The 20,589-nt window shown below is 35.3% G+C and overlaps 1 protein-coding gene across 2 annotated transcripts in view; it reads right to left on the minus strand.

The window, feature by feature from the left end:
- ABCA1 (ATP binding cassette subfamily A member 1) overlaps nucleotides 1–20,589 on the minus strand; it is a 147,501-nt gene that overhangs the window by 58,796 nt on the left and 68,116 nt on the right. For both annotated transcript variants that reach the window (XM_031945565.1, XM_012543118.3), the window contains exon 8: nucleotides 9,140–9,232. In XM_031945565.1, the coding sequence (XP_031801425.1) occupies nucleotides 9,140–9,232 (93 nt within the window). The remainder of the gene's footprint in view (nucleotides 1–9,139; nucleotides 9,233–20,589) is intronic.

Raw genomic sequence — 20,589 nt, forward strand, 5'->3', positions numbered from 1 at the left:
TATTATTAAATATTTATATAGCACTTTATATCTCCAAATATTTTCACCAGCATTAATAAATTACTACATTTATCACAATTTCTTTATATCGATGCTGCCAATTTCCTCCCACTAAGAAAGAAAATTAGAACACAGAGAAAGGAGAGTTGCTTTTAGCTACAAAGCTCTATTATAAGGATATCATTAGGATTTGAAATCACCAGGTTTCTGTTCCATATGGGGCTTTCCTTAGCCAAATTGCAATTGCACAGCTGTTTTGGTCATTCTAAAAACCTATTCTCCTCCACTGAGGTTCAATTGTAATACCTCACCATCAGGAAAAAAGATGGTCCCAAGTTCCTGAAGGCTATGGCAGTCCAGAACAAGCCTTTATATCTATCATATTTACCACAAAACTACAAAATACAAGCCCTGTAGATTATTTGTGGTTTAAGATTTAATTTATTTTACCTCAGAAAGGCTCATCAACCAAGTTGGTCTTTGGGTGATATATATATATATATATATATATATATATATATATATATATATATATATATATATATATATATATATATATATTTTGTTTAACATAGTAACTTATGAAACTCTCTCTTAAGGAGCAGAGGACTTACAAACAGTGTCAACAAAGATTTCTTACACCTGTGAATTAACAGATCTCTTGAAATACCAAAATAGTGGATTATGATCTATCTCATAAAAGGACTTCTAATGGAAATCTTCCAATATTTCAGAAATCGGGGATTTCATTAGGATGGACACTTCTTTCATATATTCCTTCTATTATATTTAGTAGATGGTCTTTGAGAGTTGCTTTGGCTGAAAAAATATGCTCAATACAATGAAGACTGCGTACTCTACCCTGCCCCATTTTTCTCCATTCTCATAGCCATTATCCTTAATCAATCCCTTATCACCACTGACCTAGACTATTGTAATGACCTCCTTATTTGTCTCCTTGCCTCACTTCTCCCCCCTTCCCAATTACTGAAACGATCATCTTATTACTCAAAGTGCAAAGAACTCGGTTACCCTGATACACTATTATGAATTTCTTTGTTTCATATTTAAAGTTCTTCACAACCTGGCTCCAACCTGAGGGAGCTAAAGACAGTACACAACTGGTGCTACATGTGAATGTGACCCTTCACAGGTAGGGAAGGGAGACTCTTTTCCTTTCCCTCCAACCCATCATCTATGTAATCTTCAAAAGGGAGATAATTCAACCAACTGAATAGATTGCAGAAATATACTGTAGTCAGACACCAATACACAGAGAAAGTCACCTAAGGTAGAAGAAAGCTTCAAGAAACATAACCTTAGAAAGAAGATAAGAGACTACTTAATGTAACCTGGACTGCTTGAGAACTTCATTAGGAAAGAAAAGACTTCTAGGCTCTGAATTTGTTTCTTCTAAATGAGAGCCGGCATCAAAAGTAAGACTTGATCTCGTCTTCTCTTTAACACATCCTGGCTGTCACCCTGGGCAGGTCATTTCATCTCTAGATGTTCTGGGCAACTCTGGAATATAAATTGCAGAGATGCTGACCTCCACTGGAGGAATGCACTCAACTGAGAATTCCTTGTACCAAAGGAACCACGGATCTAGTAAATACTTTTATTAAGAGCTATTCATGTCGATAGCCTGATTGTTCCTGGGATACACAATTTGGGGGGTTTCAAGGTACAGTTTTAGAAATGTAGCTCCACAAGTTTATTTATCCCTAGAACCAGAAGAAGCACTCTCCTTCTGGAGGACTCAATGCACAAATCTGAATGAAAGCTAAAAGAACACCCCAAAGGAGAGGATGTTAGACTGCTTAAGATATTTTGTTTATTCCCATATTTGTACATTTTGTCTCTCTTATTAGAATGCAACCTCTTTGACAGCAGGGACTATTTCACTTCTAATTTTGCACTTTGAAGTGCTAACTTATTGGTTGAACATGGTGATGAACATCTTTAAACTGATTTCTTAGAAATGAGGTAGATATTTCATCCTCAGGTTTAAACTGGGATCCTTTCCAGCTTGTTCTCTTTTCACCTCATAGCCTTTGAGCAACTAAGGTGATCTCCATGACACAATGAAGGAGGACATTAGCTCTCAGGGAGTCTTTGAAGAGTGAACTCCAAATACCAATTACTTCCACTCCTCTGATATAATAAAAGCATACCACTAGATAACAATGCTCTAAAGAATATATCCAAATTTAGCCACAAAGATTTAATTAGACAGCAACATTTTTTAGATATTTTCCCCACTGAGACCAAACTTTATCTGTAGACATAGTTTAACATGCTGTCCCCGAGACGGATGAGTACACTAGAGGCCGTGAGGAATAGAATCAACCGTCTAGACTTCCTAGTCAGAGACGAGATGGGACTAGAATCTACATTTTCTAATCCTCTCTATTGGAACAATCTCTATCACATCATGTTTAATTCCCCGGAAAACGAAACAAATTGAACATGAGAGGAATGGTTATACAGTTTAGGGAGTATTTTTTGAATATCAAAAACATGTTTTTCTAATATCCATCAATAAGCATTTATTAAATGTTTACCACATGCCACATAATGGGCTAGAAGCCAGCAATACAAAGACAAAAAGAAAATATTATCTGCTATAAAGGAACTCACATACTACTGAGGAAAGTAACATGTACACACACAAACAGAAACAGACCATATATGAAGTAAATACAAGGTGCTTTGGGGAGAAAGACATTCACACATCCCAGAAATGAGAAAAGTCACTTGAGCCGAGCTGTGAAGGAAGCTGGGGCGAGAAGTACGTGCCAAATTCAGATTTGGGATATGGAATGTCAAATGTGAACAAGAGCACAATGTCCAGTATAAACAGCCTGGACTACATAGTATGTGAAAACAATAAGCTTGGAAAGGTAGAAAGGGTTTTGAATGCCCTAGAGAGCAATTGTATATAGTCCTAGAGAGAACAGGGAGCCATTGAAACAAAGGAAACTGAAGAAATTTGGCAGAGTGGGAAGAATCATGCTAAGACAAGAATATGACTGAGTGCTACAGAAGGTTCTGAAATGATCTTTGTCTTCCAATCAAATGGGGTTTCTGCAGTTCACAGTCCCACTCAAAGTTTGGGTTCAATTCAACCTAAACTCTATGATATCAGTGATGGTTCAAGTTAGGTAGTATTTTAGGAGTTCATACCTCAGAAAATGCTAGCTCAGTGTTAAATTATGGTCATTTACATTCCTGGCCCAGTGCTTAGGACAGCATCTGGTACAAAGCGGGTGCTTAATAAATGTTTATTGATTGATCCCCAATTCCGTATCTACTACTAAAATTCCAATACCAGTCCCCCTATTCTCCATGTCTCAATTCCTGAACATGTAGCTCCAGTCTCTCCATGTCTGAAATTGGAAAAATCTGTTGCCTAGTCTTTATGCACCTAGATTTTTGCCCTAGTGGTCTCCAAGTTGCTTATGTGGGCTTATGACTTTTTTTTGACTGATTTTCCAGATGTTTGGCTCTTTTTCTTTATTTGGGAATATCCTCCATGACTTTTCCCAAACTCAATGCCAATTTGTCGACATAGAATTCTCACCTGCCTCTAGACCTCATGTTCAGCTTCCCTATCTGAACTATCCTCCCCTTACTGACTTCCAGGCCCCCTGATATCCAGAACCTTGATGTCCATTCAATTTTGGGTCTACTAGGACTAGTTCTCTTTTGGCCCACACTACCACCACCCAAATTCCCTGGCAAAGTTATGTATGAGATCTGGCATGATGAAAATTAGATTGGATGGTGGTGTTGTAATAATATTTATTTATAGACTAAGAGAATCTCATTGTAAAATGAGAGATGGGAAAAGCATTTGGACACAAATCAAGAAAAGCAGAAACCTCCCCTGGTACATAGAACTATGTCATGACATAACTTTATTGCATGTAGTTGTTTCATTCAAGGAACATGATGTCTCATCAGAAGCACTGCTTCCTCAATAGAAGTCCCCAACCACCATCCTCTCCCCCACCCACCCAAATGTAATACAAAGGAGCAGAATATACCAGACCTTTACAACAATGCAAAGCATGCACTAAAAATGTATTAAGAATATTATAATGAGCATCAATATCATGGGATACTTTAAAAACTGTCTTTTAAAAAACCCTTTCCAAACTGCATTCCTATGGTTTTGTATTTTTATTATAGCAACTGAAAATATTACAATAAAAACATTAGATTTCTAGAAAAAAATGTACATTTTTTCATGCTAAATGGAATGTAAATAAGTTAAATCAACTAACATTTATTAATTTCCTACTATGTTCTAGGTACTGTACAAAGCACTAAGCACAAAGACAAAAAATAAACTTTTGGCTCTCAAGGAGTTCACATTCTAGTAATTAGACAACATGCAAACAATTATGTACAAGCAAGATACATACACAGGATTGTACTGTCTAAGATTAAAAAGGAATAGAAAAGGAATTCAAGAATGAGTTTCCCCTTCTACTCCCTTGAATAGTAGTTATACCAATGAATGTGGAATGCAGTTGAGATACAGGCAAAACCATAACTAGAGCCCTCCATAATTTCAGTTTGGAAACCTCCAGATTTTTCTCTCTACCATGATTAGGTATTTCTCACGAGGCACCATTTCTGTGATTACAGAAAGTCAATCCCAGTTCATTCATTCAAGCAAATGTAGTAATACAAGATTAGTGACCAGATACCTTTATTTCAAGAAACAATATAAGCAATTAGCTCAGATATCTCATGTCACCCTCATGGGAATATAGAAAATAGAGAAATATAGAAAATAATTACTTTAATCTTCTTTGTGAGCAAATTGGGTTTATTTTATTCTCTGACTATACTCTTACTTCTATTTGGCTCTCAGACATACTGATAAAAGAAGCAAGGATGATCCCACCACCACTACTGAAATAACTACTCAAAAACCCATGCCCAATTGATAACTAGTCAACAGTCTCATAGGAAAAGACAGCAAGTTTGGGTATGAGTTCGGTTGTTTTATTGTCATTTTTTAAATGTTATTTTTTTCTCCTATTATGTTTAGGGATAAATTAAGAAGACAGTATCTGAAACACATCAGAAAGCCTAGCAATGCAAATTGAGGGGGTCCTGCAAAGTTTTAGAAGAGATAATTCTTAAGAACTAGCTTATTCAGGGAAAGATGAAAGAAATCTTGGCTTAATACCAACGTTCCAGCTTTACCAGAAATCCATACCTAGGGGACATGGTAGATAGGACTCAGCATTAGAGAAACCAATCCACTGAAATGTTTGATATTTTAAATGATACACGACATGTATCACTAGGAGAGGCAAGGGGCTTGCCATGTACCAAGAAGGAGAAATAATATACAAAGAATAAGAGGAAAGGCCCCAGCATACTGGGTCAAGTCCTCAGTAAAAAAAAAAAATTATGACAATTATAAGAAGGCAAGAAAGATCTTTTATATTTTATTGGTGGAGAGAAAATCCACACCAATGAATGCCATTACAAATTTGTCAAAGGGAAGAATAAGGAAAAAATTAAGCATTGATATAGGGTCCTTACTATATAAAGGCCAGGCACTGTGCTGGGGGCTTTTACAAATATTATTTCATTATACAAATGTATTCCTCACAAATACATTTATAGGACAGTGTTGTTATCACAGTGCCTCAGGGAAGTAAGGCAAATAGGTCAATGACCTGCCCAGGGTCACTAATAAGTGTCTGAGGCCATATTGAAATTCAGTTCTTCCATTATTCCAAACCTTGAACTCTATTCCAATGGCACTGTCAGGTTTCTCTGTACCAAAGATGAAGGAATTTTTAAATAGCACAAGTAACACACACTCCAATATTGGAAAAGATGTTTTAAGCAATTTAAGAAGAACCTTAAGGAGCTTTGTAATACTGTACAAAACAAATGAAAAACCCTACAAAAACAAAACAGACTTCTTTCCAGTGACTGGTAAGATAAATAAGCCAGTTGATTCTTTTCTTTCCCATTTGTTCAAAGGAAAAGAGCAAATCAGATAATATATAATTGGTCAAGAGGCCTAGGGGGTGCTGTGATTACCCTGTCATGAAGAGCCCAAAACCCTTGTTTGCACTGGAATGGGGCAGCAGCTTGCAAGGTACAAGGAAGCAGCTGCCAAGAAAATATGCGTGTGGCTCAGTTTAGGAGTTTCCGCCACATCAGCAAGGCGAACATCACATGCTTTCAATTTTTTTTTTTTAACCCCAGACAAAAGGCAGGCCTGGGTGATGTAACAGGAAACAGCTGTACGCAGACCTTAAGCAAATTTATGATAGTCTATTCTGTAACAGTTATAGTTTTTGCCTCAGTTAAAGTCAGGGGTGTGGAGGTGGGAGGTAGAGAGACCAAGAGGAGGGAGGAAAGAGGAGGAAAAGAGAAAAAAAAGAGAAAAAGGAAAGAGAGAGAGAGAAAAAGGAGAGAGAAAAAGGAAAGAGAGAGAGAAAAAAGAAAGAGAGAGAGAGAGAGAAAGGAGAGAGAGAGAGAGAGAGAGAGAAAGGAGAGAGAGAGAGAGAGAGAGAGAAAGGGGAGAGAGAGAGAGAGAGAGAGAGAGAGAGAGAGAGAGAGAGAGAAAGAAAGAAAAAGATTAGGTGCCCACTTCACAACAAATAACCATGATACATGACCTCAGATTAAATAAAATCAATAATTTATCTAGTTGTAAGACTCAATGTGTATCTCCATCTACCTTCTGGAAGTAGAAAATCTGGTAATCCTAGTTGAGTGCAATTTCTTCATCTGTTATGAGGTTACTAGAGTTCATATTTTGAACTTGCCTGACAGAATTATGGTAGGTGAGATTTTTTTTGTTCCTCTTTCAAACCAAAACTTTCTTCAGAAAAGATTAGGACTGGCAATAAGTACCTTGGGAACAACGCTGGATTTGCAGTCACAGTACCTCGATCTAAATTCTGGCCTGGGCAAATATTTAAACTCTACAGGCCTCATTTTCTCAATGAGGGGCTTAAATAATCTTTAAAGTCCCTTAACGATTTACAATTAATGAATGATGTCATGTTATATGTGCATCCTTCCCTCCACAGACTAAGTTTCTAAGGGAAGAGATTTTTTGTTTTACTATACATGGCTTCACATACATAATAGGTACTTTAAACATATTTGCTGATTTCAATTAGATTACTGTACAACAATTCCTGATTTGAAGGTAATCATTTTTAAAACATTTAATAGCAGAGATAGGTTTATTAGGTTTGGCTAATAAAGCATATTTTAAAATATGCAAATTTTTTTTTTTTTTTTTTTGGTGGGGGATGCCGCTGAGGCAATTGGAGTTAAGTGACTTGCTCAGGTCACACAGCCAGGAAGTGTTATGTAACTAAGGCCATATTTGAACTCAGGTCCTTCAGACTTCAGGGCTTGTGCTGTATCTAATACACTAACTAGCTGCCCCAGTCTATGCAAATTTTTTAAAAAAAGTAAAGCTGAACACATTTATTAATATTTACTAAGTGTTTTACATACATTATTTCATTTGAACTTCATAACAACCCTGTGGCGTAGGGGCTTTTACTATCCCCATTTTACAGATGATAAAACTGAGTTTAAGATAGTCCCAAACCACCTAGCTATTCAAGTGTCTTAGGTAGGATTATTATCCGAGTCTTTCTAAACCCAGGGTTAGATCTCTATTCATTAAACCATATTACTTCTTTGAAAGCAATAGGAAAAAAAATTAAGTTCAATGAGGAGAAAATCTTTACTTACCCTCACTATATAGAAGTAAAAGGTGAAGTTAGAGAACAAATGAAAATTGTTATTGTCATAGGCTTGTGTGACTTTTTTTTTCTGGCTATAGTTAAGGTAAGATAAAATTTGAACTCAGATTTTCCTGACTCCAAGACTGTTGTTCTATTTACTGTGCCACCTAGCTGCTCCAGTGTATATAATTTTAACATAATACAGGATGTCTCTTTATTTTGTTTTGTATTTGTAGTTTGTTTTGTATAATATATAACCTGTAAATCAAAAGGATGTGTGACTATCAATTTGTGTGGATGAGGAAAAACAGATAAATAAATACACTGCCTTCTATTAAATAATATAAGAATCAGAAAAAGGCATCAACACCAGCTGGGGAGATTTTCTGTATTGGGGGGTTTTTAACCTAAGGTCTGTAACTTTGGAGGCTTTTTTGTTTAACTATTTTAATCACTATAATGAAATATAATTTTTTTATTCCTATGTATTTTCTTATAAGATATGTATATGATTAAATATGTATATATAAATATATATAAATACATATATAAATATGTGTAAGATAAAATATACACTTAAAATAAAAACTTTTTTTAAGGAGTTCCTAAATTTAACTCTATTGCCAAAGATCTCTGTGAAACATATCCTTTCCCCTTCCCCCCCCCCAAAAAAAAAAGGTTATTAAGAATCCTCTACTCCAATATTCCATGAATTTGGCACACAGAATAACAAGTTATGGAGGGGCTGTGATCCACACCAACAGAAAGAGACTCCACCTAATAAGAAATTACTTAGGGATGTATTTAACTACAACCACAGTCTTCTCTATTTGAGCAATTACCCACTGGGATCTCCCCACACCCACCCTCCATCTGAATTTTACCCATAAGGAGGAATGCCATTTAGAGGCAGGGAATAGATAGACAGATGTAGTTCCCACTCAGAATTTGGCAGAAGCTCTGCCATGTTATAAAATAAACACCTTGGCTCTAACAAGAAGATGCCCCATAAAGACATCGAATTAACAAACTGACATCAACAGCCAGAAACCCAGATGACTGGATTTGAGATCCACATTATTATTCCTCCAGGCCAGGAAATTGATATTTTGTTTAAACTGATTTTCTTCCATTAATGAATAAATATGGACTGAACATAGGCTAAGGAGACAGTCAAATTCAGCATACCAGAAAAAAAATTCTCCCTGAAAAACAGACATTTGAATAAAAAAATAATAACAACAACAACATTAATGATAGGGCCACCTAGTGCTTACAAATTCTTTTGCCTGAATGCAGTGAACGCTGGCTGGCCAAACCAAACTTAGATTTCAAAAGGGTAATGAGTAATTCTGCTTACTAGGGCTACAGCCGAAGCAACTTACCTCTTTGGCTAGCTTTCCAAGACTATCTAACATAGTTTTCATTGTTTCAACCAGCTCCTGGTTTGGCAGGACAGAATGGGAGTCTATTCCTTTCTGAAATTAAAAAAAAAAAAAAATAGTTTTGAGTTCAAATGTAAATCTGAAGTCACTAAAAGAAACAAACAAGTTAATTCAAACCATTCACCCTTTTTAAATGAAAACACCCGTACTGTACCTCAAACCTAACCTAGCCCAAAAACCCCCACCACAATTATTCTGAAGTTTTTTTTCAACTAAGGTTTCCCAATACTTGTATTAATGATTTTTAAAAAATAATTTGGAATGGTACACATGTAAAATATACATATCTGGCCCCTGACCATGGAGGACTTGGCATGCATGGGAAAGTTAGGAGAAAATCTGAGTCTAGAATTTAAAATTTAAAAAGAAAAGAAAAGAACCAGATAGGAACTTCTGGTTACAAGTTGTGATAACTGCAACTATGCTTCCCCTTGGGGAAAAAGTCAATCAGAAGTGGAGGAAAACAGGTCACTCCAGAGTCACCTATCTTCATGAACTTGAAAACTGGACTAGAATTAAAACTGAACACCCCACCCCTTCACCTCCAACAGAAATGTTCCTGGTCTAGTTGAAAGAAGACTAGATTTGTACTCAAAATTTCAATTCAAATGTTACCTCTGCTATTTTACCCACAAATATGACCTTCATCAGGAAAACAGAAAAGACAGAACTAGAAGACCTCAAAAAAGATGAAAAATTTGGAATAAAAATGTGTATTTCTTTGATCTTGATTTATTCATTGACACCACTGAAAGAAATCCAGCAAAAATTAAGTTACTTTGATATGCATCCTGTGTTTTAAAAAAAAAAAAATCTAGAAGCAATCTAGCATGCATCCTATGTCAAAAAGACTAGTTCTAGAATTCTGAAGAATTATTTTAAAAATAAATCTTTAATGCAGCTAAGCAATTGATATGAATTAATGTGTTTACTTTCATAAACAATGGATTTTGAATTCCCCTTCTTTAAAAATAAAATAGCTTACTACTGAACGAGTTAGAAAATAAATGCTAAAGAAAAACAGTGAAGGTAAATGGCCTCTTTTAAGAAACATAATGTTTTCGGGGCCTAACAACTTCAACTACATTTCTCATTGACAAAGTAATTCAATCCAATAATCTCCTAAAATGGCATCCTCAGGCTGAACTCATCTATTATCTTAAATATTTCCAGATGTCTACTTTTCTTGAACTATGATATAATAACAATAGCTCACATTTATGTAGTGGTTTAGAGCTAGCGAAGTATTTTCTTTTTGCAACCATCCTGTGAGGTGGAAAGTACAAATAGTAATATCTTCATTTTATACATAAGGAAAATGAGCCCCAGAAGGTTAAGTAGCTTTCACAAAGTCCACTGCCAATAAGTTACAGTTATCTGGAGTTGAATTCAGATCTTTATATTTTTCAATCTTTTTGTAATACTTAACTTCCTCTCAAATTTATTTCCTTTAAAAAGTTTGAATGGAAAAATAAATTTATAATCCCTTTTTCTACTTTCTCCCTCTAAGTGACTTACATATCCCCTAAACGTATCCTTCTGTACTTACTAAAATGTGTTCATGTGCACTCTGTACCTTCAAATGCTTTTTTATGCATTGTGCATTTTGTATAGCCATGGCCCAAATTTCATGAATGAATAGTAGCTTTCTGGTAAAAAGCCTACCTACGTCGTTTAAGGACCAGGATAGCTACTGCTGAGCCTGTAGATAACTCAATGCAACAGCCACCTTGATGTGCAATCCTTGCACACATCACTTCATCTCCCAAGTCAGAGTTTTCACTGGCTATCCCCTATGACTCCTCTCACCCCTCATCTCCACCTCCTGGTTTTCTTAGCTTCCTTCAAGTCTCAATCAACATTCCACCTTCTATAAGAAGCTTTTCCCTATCTCCTTTAAGGTTAGTTGAGTCTGTTGAGTATCTCTGATTTATCTTGTCTATATCTTTTTGTTTGTATGTATTTTCATTCTGTCTTCTCACAATAGATTGTGACCTCCTATCTTTTGCTTATTCTTTGTATCCCCAGCTCTTAACATAGTGCCTAGTATATACTATTTACTACATACTTGATAACAGATAAATAATAATACATGATATAAAAAAATACCTGAAAAAATACATAAAGATAAAAACTATTATGAACTTGATAACATTTAAATTTGTATCTTACTAATCATAGTGGCATTTTTATATGCTTAAAAGTATATGTCAATTATGTTCACACCATAAATTTTATTCTCTTTAACTAAACTGAACCTTCACTTGAGGTAGGAATGTAATTGGGATCCTTTTGAAATTAATCAATAACCCTTATAAAGTCCCTCAAACTACTGGCTCTGAAAAATTTTATCTGATAAGCGAAAAATATAGAAGAATATACTTAACATATATCCAAATTTAGATTCCTCTTCATCTCTATATTCCTCACAATGGCCCTGTTAAAATTTATAATGATAATAACCCTTTTAGGATATTGACCAGTCAGCTAAAAAAAAAAGTCAGAGCTAATAATCTAATCCAGCTCTCCAGACTCCAAAACTCAGATGACCCTTTCTCTAAAAACACATTATCTCTAGGACTGTGTCCCTAAAAGGCTCTTTCAAAGGTCCTTGCTTGACATAGGGATGTTATTAAAGGACTGCACATGGTATTTTTTTTTCAGTTTTTTGCTATAGATTATAACTTTGAATTTCCACATTTACATACAAATAAATATTTTTATCATTTAACAGTATAGACATCAACATTCACTTAATTGCTTCTGAAACAGTCATTATAAAAACACCAGTAAGTAATAGGGAAAAATATTAGCATTCATTAACTAGGGTCTTGTAAATATTTCTGTTGTCTAGGATCATAATTTGTTTGAAAACAAAATTTTCAGTATTCCTAAAAGTCATCAGTAATAGTAAATAATAGAATTGGAAGGAAACTTTAAAGTCATCAAACAAAGTGAGACCCAGAGAGAGAGATTTGTTAAGATCATATCTGATTATAGGGAAAAAAAGGAATCAGAACCCAGGCCGTGGAATATTTGTTTCCAAATTCCTCTTACTATCTGAAAATCAAGACTTGAAATCCACAGTTTGAGTAGACTGACATATTCAAGACCCAAGGTAACCAAAAATTACTCAACATCAGATTGAGACACCTAGATAACCTCAATTATTTCTTTCACTTTAGCCATCTTATTAAATAGAAAATGGGAAATTAGGAGAGAAAGACAGAGAAATACTAGTAAGCAGTTTCAGAAGGTTTCCAGCAACCCCAGGAAGTTATCTTATGGCCTGGAACTCAGCCGACAATGAGCCTGCATGGCACATGATCACATTTTTTTTCTTGGTGTGATTTCTTACTCATATTGACTTGACAAAGGCAAATAGTGCTTGCTAAATCATCTCTGCAAGCTGGACTAGCAAACAATACATATCTTGGAATTCCTGCTATTATTTTCCCAACAAAAAACCGTGGCCACAGCCTGTGAGAGGATGTATGTAGGTCACCAATGACCAAAAGATTATCTTGTATGAAGTAATAAATGCCTCCCTCTAGTTGGGGACTATACTTTCAGTGTTAAGCTAACTGGAATTCATGTATTATTCAACATTTTAGTTCATGACAAAATGTCATCCATATTATTAGAATAAGGAAACACAAGTACTTTTTTTTTCTTCTCTGAAATTTCCTGCCCACTCCAATAAAATGCATGCATCCTAAATGAATACATTTCCTAAATACTATGTCACACCAATCCAGCTGAGACAAAACTGCACTGCTGAGACAAAACTCAGGAGTCTACCTTGTAAGGCAACATAAAGTTCTCTGATAGACATTGGCTATGGGAATCAGGGGACTAAGGTTCAAACTCAGATTTTTGCCACTTTTTAATCACATAACTTTTCATTTGCTAAAATCTCTTTGGGTTTCAGGCCTCTCCTCTATAAAACAAGGGGGGCTAGATGAGATTACCATTATGGTTCTTTCTAGGTCTAAATCTACAATCCTGTGACTCCGTGGCTCACACTTCAAATCACAAAGATATAGAGTCTAACTCCTACTTTTTTTTTTGGGGGGGGGCCCACATTTTTAAAGCTAGTATATTATTTTGATTAAAATACACATCATCTGAGAAAGCTTTATATGTGAACATTTTCACTGGTATGAATCTTTAAATATATAAACATTGCAATTTATTTAATTAATGTTCTTCAGAGTATGAACAGATGATTTCTAATGTCCTTCCAATTCAAGGATTCCACAGTTGAGAAGTACGGGAGCAGGGAAATCTAATCCTAAAATGTTTAAGTGTCCCTGCCTAATGAATTATAATTAATAAAATGCATTATCTTAGAAATCATAATGGAAGACAATGGGGAAAATATGACCCAATATACAAAAATCTGTATAAACTTCAAGAGCACAAGAAGTAGATGCAATCAAATAACAGCTGTGAATATATTCTTGTAAGCAGTTTCAAAAGGTGCTGTGCTGCATTGAGTTATATTTCTAATTTAATGAAAGATTAATGACCTTCCCTATGTTGCTTTAAAATGTATGAATCAGATTATCAAACTTCCCCCAAATACAATTTTCCTTCTTAGAATTATTAATAATAATTGATTCAACTCTTCATTTGACTCTGCTTATGCAAGAAAAGCCTGAATTTGAGCTAAAAGATCAACCTGGTCAAAGACAAGTCTATATCATAAGAAAGTGACATACATGACTGTAAAGCAGATAACAATTTAAAGACAGGCATTTTCATAATCTAAAAATGCCTAAATTACATAAAGGGAATGTCTGCACTAATAAAAATAATCAATTAAAAATATTCCTCTATTAGGGACAATTTTCCTTTAAGAGAAGTATTTTGTTTTATCTGACCAAATGTCCTGAGTGAGAATCATGAAATAAGTATATTCTTTGAACTGTTTAATTGAAAAATGAATTTTGTTTTATATCTTCAGTCTTTTAACAAAACCATGGATCCTGGAAGTATCCATGCTAGAAGTAGCATGCTTCTCTACATTTAAATGTCTCTTTTTCCAAATAATTCTGTACTAAGAATCTGGACTCTTTTGGAAATTATAGTACTTTAAAAACAATGAGTAAAAGATATCATTTACAAAATATAAATATTTAAAATGTTACTATTGATAATCTATTACTTGATCTTTCTATTTCTAATTGGTCAGATTTATCTCCCTTATACAGTGTTTTGATTAAAATTAAAATTCTTCTAAAGATTAAGTCTTTACTACACAAAGCACGGTGTTAGGATAGAAAAAGAGAGACAGTACAACTCTTGCTCTCAAGAGCTTATTAATATAATCTAACATTGAGCACAAACAAAATTTTGATACAAAAGGAGATAAATGAAAATAAACCCATGTAAAAGGCTATTATAAATCTAAAGAGAGGCCAAAAGAAGCTATCATGGAAGAGTTGACATCTAAGTTGACTCTGGAAAAAAAGGAGGGATACCAAAAAAATGGAGGTTTCAAGGAAAAAGGGAGACTGTTTCTTGCATACAGTAATATTTGAACAAAAGAAAAAATGGGAAAGGTCAAGGTAAGAATACAGAGAACAGCTGAGTTTGGCTAGAATGCAGACAGTGTAAAGAGGAATACTATGAGACAAAACTAGACCAGTAGAGTAAAGCCAGAATGTGGAAATACTGAATGCCATTATCATGAATGTATACTTTATTTGGAAGACAATGGGGAATCAGTGAAAGTTTTAGAGAAGAAAAGTTATGGAAAAAGGGGCAACTGTGGAAAAGAAGAGATCAGTTAAGGGATGATGAGGCAGTAGGAAATGGAAAAGGAGACCCAGGGGTTATATATAAATAAAGAACATAATGGGATGAGAAAAACACCTAAAAACCTCCACACCTCCACTCAAAAACCTTTAGGGCTGGTACAAAATTCTAGATGGTCTGATACTTCTCTCTGTTTTTATCTAATCTCACCCTCCTCCACCACTGCTCCATACCATGTACTTTACATTCCTGCTAAACTGGACAGTTTGACATCTCCCTTTTTATCTTCTCCTCCTCTGTGCTCACATATTATATGCCCAGAATGCCCTCTCATCGTGAAATGAGCAGGACCAGGAGATCATTATATACTTCAACAACAATACTATATGATGACCAGTTCTGATGGATCAGGCCATCCTCAGCAACGAGATCAACCAAATCATTTCTAATGGAGCAGTAATGAACTGAACCAGCTATGCCCAGAAAAAGAACTCTGGGAGATGACTAAAAACCATTACATTGAATTCCCAATCCCTATATTTATGCCCACCTGCATTTTTGATTTCCTTCTCAAGCTAATTGTACAATATTTCAGAGTCTGATTCTTTTTCTACAGCAAAATAACGTTTTGGTCAGGTATACTTATTGTGTATCTAATTTATATTTTAATATATTTAACATCTACTGGTCATCCTGCCATCTAGGGGAGGGGGTGGGGGGGGGTAAAAGGTGAAAAATTGGAACAAGAGGTTTGGCAATTGTTAATGCTGTAAAGTTACCCATGTATATATCCTGTAAATAAAAGGCTATTAAATAAAAAAAAAAATAAAAAAATAATAAAAGAATGCCCTCTCATCACTACCCATAGAAATCCAAATCATCCTTCAGGGCCCAATTCACATGTTCTTTCCTCCATGAAACCTTATACCTCATCATCCTTTATTCCCACCTGATCGAAAATTTACTTTTCCTTCAACTGCTTGAATTTTCCAAGGAAAAACCTCTTTCCCCCTTAAGTCACAGAGAAATACTACCACTGCATACTCTCACCTGAATGTCACATACTCAAGCCCTCATATTATAAAGGCAAGATGACCGGATCTTTGGTCAAAGGACTCTGATTTGAATCCTTGTTTTGCTTCTCAATAGTGATTTATCACTTGCTTTTTGCACACTATCAAAGGGTCTCAGGGTTATTGTTTCAAATACTGAAAAGATAACATGAACATGAATTTGCTTTATGACCATGGACAAGTCAAGTCCTTTCTCTGAACTCAATTTCCTTGGGCCATGAAATGTGGGAATTGGTCTAGTTAAGCTGTGAGATTCCTTCTAATATTTACCACATACTCCTCCTTTAAGTAGCTCCATTTCACAAGTACATGTCCAAGGGAAAGCTTCCAGCTCTTAAAAACCATTAAGCCAAAGGTACCAAGTCTGATATTCAGTTTTATTTATAATCTAAATCAACATTGAGTGGTAAAGATACTATTAAATGCTCTCAGAAGTGTAATTTCTGTTATCTCTTTGGCCATTTTCTATTTCTGTCTATGTATAACCCATCTGAGAGGTTAATGGCCTTCACTGACCCCCAGAATACTCTGCCAAGAGATCCTTTGTCTAAAGGACCTGAGGTCCTCAGTCCTCATCTGAAGGAATGTGCTGCCCTCATCGATAAGCTACATTTGAACAGAACTCTTTGTGCAGCAGAAACAGAACATTCCCTTTTATGCTGGTGATATTATAGGTCAAGACTGAATAATCACGCGACACAGTTTCAAATGGGTGGTTCCCAACATGGGAATTAAATCTGTTGGACCATCTCATCTTATATGTTTCATATTCAAACTAAACAATGTTTAAGGAAGTAAGTTTCCCACCCTGACTAGAAAAGTTCCAAATTCAATTTTTCAAGGGCTTCCTACAGTTCGAAACCTTGACCTTGAAGATTGAGTGAAGACTCAATTTCACACAATTCTATCTGATAATAGACAGACCTCACAAAAATAGGAGCTTCATTCAAGTGATTTATCACTTGCTTTTTGCATACTATCAAAGGATCTCAGGGACATTGTTTCAAATATTGAAAAGATAACATGAACACGAACTAACATTACTAAGATGGCAGAGGAATGAGATAGAGAAAAAGAAAACAAAGCCAGATGGAATACAGCTAAAATCCAAGGAACTCTGGCAGAGTTAGCCTGTGTTTGAATTTGTCCCAAGTGGGCCATGAAATAAAATGTCATTAAGCAAAATTTGTAGGTATCTTATTCATTCATTCCTTTACATCCTATGGCCATTACTTTTTAAATGCTGCTAATTAGCATGAATTACAATTATGATTTTTTCTCTCATAATCAGACTCATAAGTAAAGTGCATTGGAGAAAATGATGGGGTCAGATAACCCCATTTATATCATTTACTAGCTATGTAACCCTGGCACCTCAGGCAAATCTGAAGAGCTCATATAGTAAGCTAGATGATTTGATGGGCTGAGTTCACATACCAGGAGTTCCCCAGAGCCTCTAAGTAATTTGTGTAATTGAGCATACTAATCCTAGGCAGGGTATCTTGGGATTGAATGGAACTCAGTCTATCAAATCATCTGACTTAGTACATGAGCGCTACAGATTAGCCTGAGGTACTTGGAGGTTAAGTGACTTGTCTAGGATCACACAACCAAATAGGCTTATTGTGCTAAATTAAGTTGTTCAAGTAAAAACATTAATATATAGAACACCTAACAGAAACAAATTAACATACTCCGAGGATGCTAGGCTCACAGTCAGCATAAGAGATGGAAAGGATCTTAGAGGTCACCCCATCTGAGAAGTTTAAAAATAAAGTGAATATTCAAAGACATAGGATGATGAGTCATCAGGTAAAAGGGGCAATCAGGGCCCCAAAATAAAAGAACATGTCTACAAGATACCAGCATGACAATGCCCATGTCTATCAAAGACTAGTCTAAGTCATCTGTATTCCAAGACCACTATGTTGGCTCCCCAGCTCAACAGCCCAAATATTTGTCACCCAGGAGAAAAAGTCTGTGCTGCCAGCAAATATTTCTCAGAACGAAGCGATTGTTAGCATTTTCAGAAGTTCGAGGGCAACCAATGGTTGGCAGAACACTGCTGCCCACTGGGGAAAGGGGGAAAGGAGGAGGCAAGAAAGAACCCTTGACCAAAATATGTGAAAATACAATAAGCATAACAAAGTGAAAACATTCCCAATGACCTCTTCCCCGAGACTAGGCTTGCTTCTGAGAAGCCATGTACAGCGGCAGAATTGTCCAGTTTTCTCCTTCTGTCCTTTGTGCAGAGGCAGCTCCTGTCATTTGAGCACTGATCACATTGCAGTTCTGGGAGCAATTAATTACTCTGCTCCATTACGTCACACCTGCCTAGCATTAGCAGGGTTGGAATTTTAACCAAGTGGCTGGGCCAAATACTAAAGAAAATTGCATTATTCCTGGGAAGGGGACATATGCATGTCTTTTCTGTATAAAACTATCTTTTCCCCAAAAAATATGAGTCACAATTCAAAATGCTTTGCAGTAATTTCACCCATTTGTGATCTTAAAATTATCTTTGTATAATAAATAATAAACAATATTTATATATTGTTTCAAGGTTTGCAAAGTATACACTGCATCATTTGATCCTCAAAAATAATTCTTTAAGTACTATTATTATTATTATCCCATTTTACAGAGAGGGAAACTGAGAAAGAGAGATTAAGTGATTGGCCAAGTGTTTGAATCCAGGCTTTACCAACTTCAAGATCAGGTACTATGCCATGTTACTTCATTATGAAAGAGAAAAAGGAGAATTCCTGACCACACATTAATAATAAGCTTTAAAAAGCAAAAGAGACTTTAGAACAAGAGCCTTGCCTGGTCTCTTGTATTCTGACATCAGAACTATAACATATCCCTTGTAGAGGAAGAATCTGCCCCCAATTCAGATCAACTCTAGTTAGATGTCCATCAAACAAAATTGGGGATCAGTTCTACTTTCAGAATATTTCAAGTTTTCTGAACTGAGGTGATTATAATAAACAATCATATATGAGGAAGGAAATAAGCATTTATATGGCATCTACTATATGCCATCTATTATGCTATATATACTTTATGTATATGTTTATATTTTATATTACATACACAATATATTTAGAATATAATTTATAATGATTAATTATTTATTATATAATAAATGATAATTTTATTGATAACTTATTATATAATAATTTTTTAGACAAATATCTCATTTGAGCTTAACAATGCCTGTGAGATAGGTACTATTAATATCCTTATTTTACAGATCAGAAAAATCAGGCAAATAAACGTTAAATGACTTGCTTAGGTCACACAGTTAATAAGCATCTAAGGTCACATGTGAACTTGGATCTTCCCGATTCCAGTGACAGAGCTCTATCCACTGTACCACCTAATTGTCATTGCATTTTATTAAAATAGCCTTTTATGACTGCCATGATATATCTATAGATCCATATTGTCCAATTTGGTCCTCATTAGCAAGGAAAAGGGGAATGAAGGTGTAATATATTTTACCCAAAGTCATTCAGGGGAGAGAGGAAAGAGGTAGGGCCAGCTTGGCATCTTGTGCCCAGACAACAGCAGAAAGCATTTAGTGAAAGCTTGCCAAAGTAGAACAGAATGAAACAGACACTTTGCAACGATAAAGCTAGAAGTCTGACACAAATGCACAAAGCTCCTGGTGAAGGTCAATGAGGATGGAAAACCCTATATTGCTCAGGCTAAAATCTTAAGTGTTTAGGCTTGCTAGGAAAGTAAGGCCTCCAAAAAGAGTTCAGGAAAACATCTCACCATATGCTGTAACTTTACAACCCTGTGCAAATCACTTCATCTGTTTATCTCAGTTTCTTCTTCTATAAAATGACATCAGAATTACAACATACCCCTTGTAGAGGGAGAATCTGTCCCCCAACTCAGATCAGTTCTAGACAGAGTTGTCCCTTCCCAGCGTTGTTATAAGGATCAAATGAGGTAATTTTTATACAATGTTTTATTAGCCCAGAACCTAGCAAATAGTAAGCACTATGTAAATGTTAGCTATTATTGTTTTTGTCATTATTAATATTACCCTCCAAAAGTCTTATAATCTAAGAAAGGTTAAAGGACTTCTGATGATTATTTTTTTAAGTTTCCTTGTCCCTGTATAATATTCATCTGGATCTAAAGAAAAGTGCCTGACAAAAACAAGTGGGCCCTAGGAAGAAGCATATTTCTCTAGACCACATTAAATAATCACTCTATAAGAATTACTTTCTTGCTGGTATAAAAAATAAGCCTTACAGCAAAAATTTTAAAAATTCACTCATTAAGTAGAATCCAGACCTTTAAACTTAATATTCACTTACTTGGGACACTATGGTATTACTTAGAAAAGGGAGACCACTTTTCTTCACTTAAAAAAGAACAAAGAAATGGGTACAGCATGAGGGAATTGGCTAGAGAATTTGGGGGATAAGGGCATTAAAATTGGGATGGGCTACCAAGGCTAATCTCCTTTCCTGTAGGTCTTTAAAAGCTGAAGAGATAAAATATGGGAGGCCAAGTCTAGGAGTTAAAGATAAA

Source organism: Sarcophilus harrisii, chromosome 1 (assembly GCF_902635505.1).
Source record: "Sarcophilus harrisii chromosome 1, mSarHar1.11, whole genome shotgun sequence".
NCBI lineage: Eukaryota > Metazoa > Chordata > Mammalia > Dasyuromorphia > Dasyuridae > Sarcophilus > Sarcophilus harrisii.